Here is a 934-nt window from a genome sequence, read left to right as displayed (position 1 = left end):
AGCTGGACACGAATCAAATGGTACCACTGTCAGGGACCATTGAGAGGACATGAATCAGCTGAGACACCAATTGGGAACGTATCAGGAATTTTGAAGAATTTATTTGAAGATGACATTTTTAAAAATTAAATTTGGAAATTGGAATTTTTTAAGATTGAAGTGATTGAAAATCCGGAATTTTGAAAGTTATTTAAAAAAAAATAATTTGTGAAAACATGTGAGCATAAAGGATAAAAAAGGAACATGGGCATATATGTTCCAATCATGGCCCACCAAAAGTCCTCCATTGATTTTATTGCCATAAAATGATTCCCAGACAAGAAAATCCATCAATGGTTCTAAGAGCCTTCACTATAAAAATTGGTTTTGGAAACTGGGTACTTGATGGCATTGGGATCAACCTTGCGAAGTGCAGCTTTTCCAAGATCAATGCCACAAATATCAGAGAGCCTCACAAGGTATAGAAGAACATCCGAGACCTCTTTCCTCAAGTACTGCTTCTCCTCCTCTTTCCAGTCCGGAAGCTCCTTTAGCACATCTCCTCTCCACTGAAATATCTCTGACAGCTCCCTAACTTCCCCCACTAAAGCTAAGAGGAGGTTCCTTGGGCTGTGAAACTGATCCCAATACATCTCCTTGGCGAACTCCGCCATTTTCTTCTTGAGAAGGCCAAGGCTCACGCTTTCTTCCTCAGAATTCATCTTTCAATATTAAATCCTCAACTTCTGTAACAAGGTGAGTAATATCTAATTTTCTTTTATCAAGACGTGCGGTGACTCGATGCACCAAACCATGGGATTCCTTTTCATGATGAGTGGAAGTAGCGCCATGCATGGACGCATCTACCAGTTGGACTATGGTTATGGGTATATCAGGGTCGTCTCGAGCAATGATGATGGGTATGGTAGATTAGAAAGGTGGGAAAGTGGTGAAA

The 934-nt window shown here is 40.4% G+C and overlaps 1 protein-coding gene across 1 annotated transcript; it reads right to left on the bottom strand.

Moving 5' to 3' along the window:
• Positions 1-338: 338 nt before the first annotated feature.
• LOC117904771 (dCTP pyrophosphatase 1-like) lies at positions 339-701 on the bottom strand. Its single transcript, XM_034817525.1, has one exon. The coding sequence runs from the start codon at positions 699-701 to the stop codon at positions 339-341; it is 363 nt and encodes a 120-aa protein (XP_034673416.1).
• Positions 702-934: the final 233 nt, after the last annotated feature.

The sequence above is a fragment of the Vitis riparia genome, chromosome 17 (genome assembly GCF_004353265.1).
Source record: "Vitis riparia cultivar Riparia Gloire de Montpellier isolate 1030 chromosome 17, EGFV_Vit.rip_1.0, whole genome shotgun sequence".
NCBI lineage: Eukaryota > Viridiplantae > Streptophyta > Magnoliopsida > Vitales > Vitaceae > Vitis > Vitis riparia.
This window is presented reverse-complemented; position numbering and strand designations above follow the sequence as displayed.

What these genes read in the sequence shown, in the direction of transcription:
- LOC117904771 (XM_034817525.1), bottom strand. Translation starts at nt 701, where the DNA reads ATGAATTCTGAGGAAGAAAGCGTGAGCCTTGGCCTTCTCAAGAAGAAA.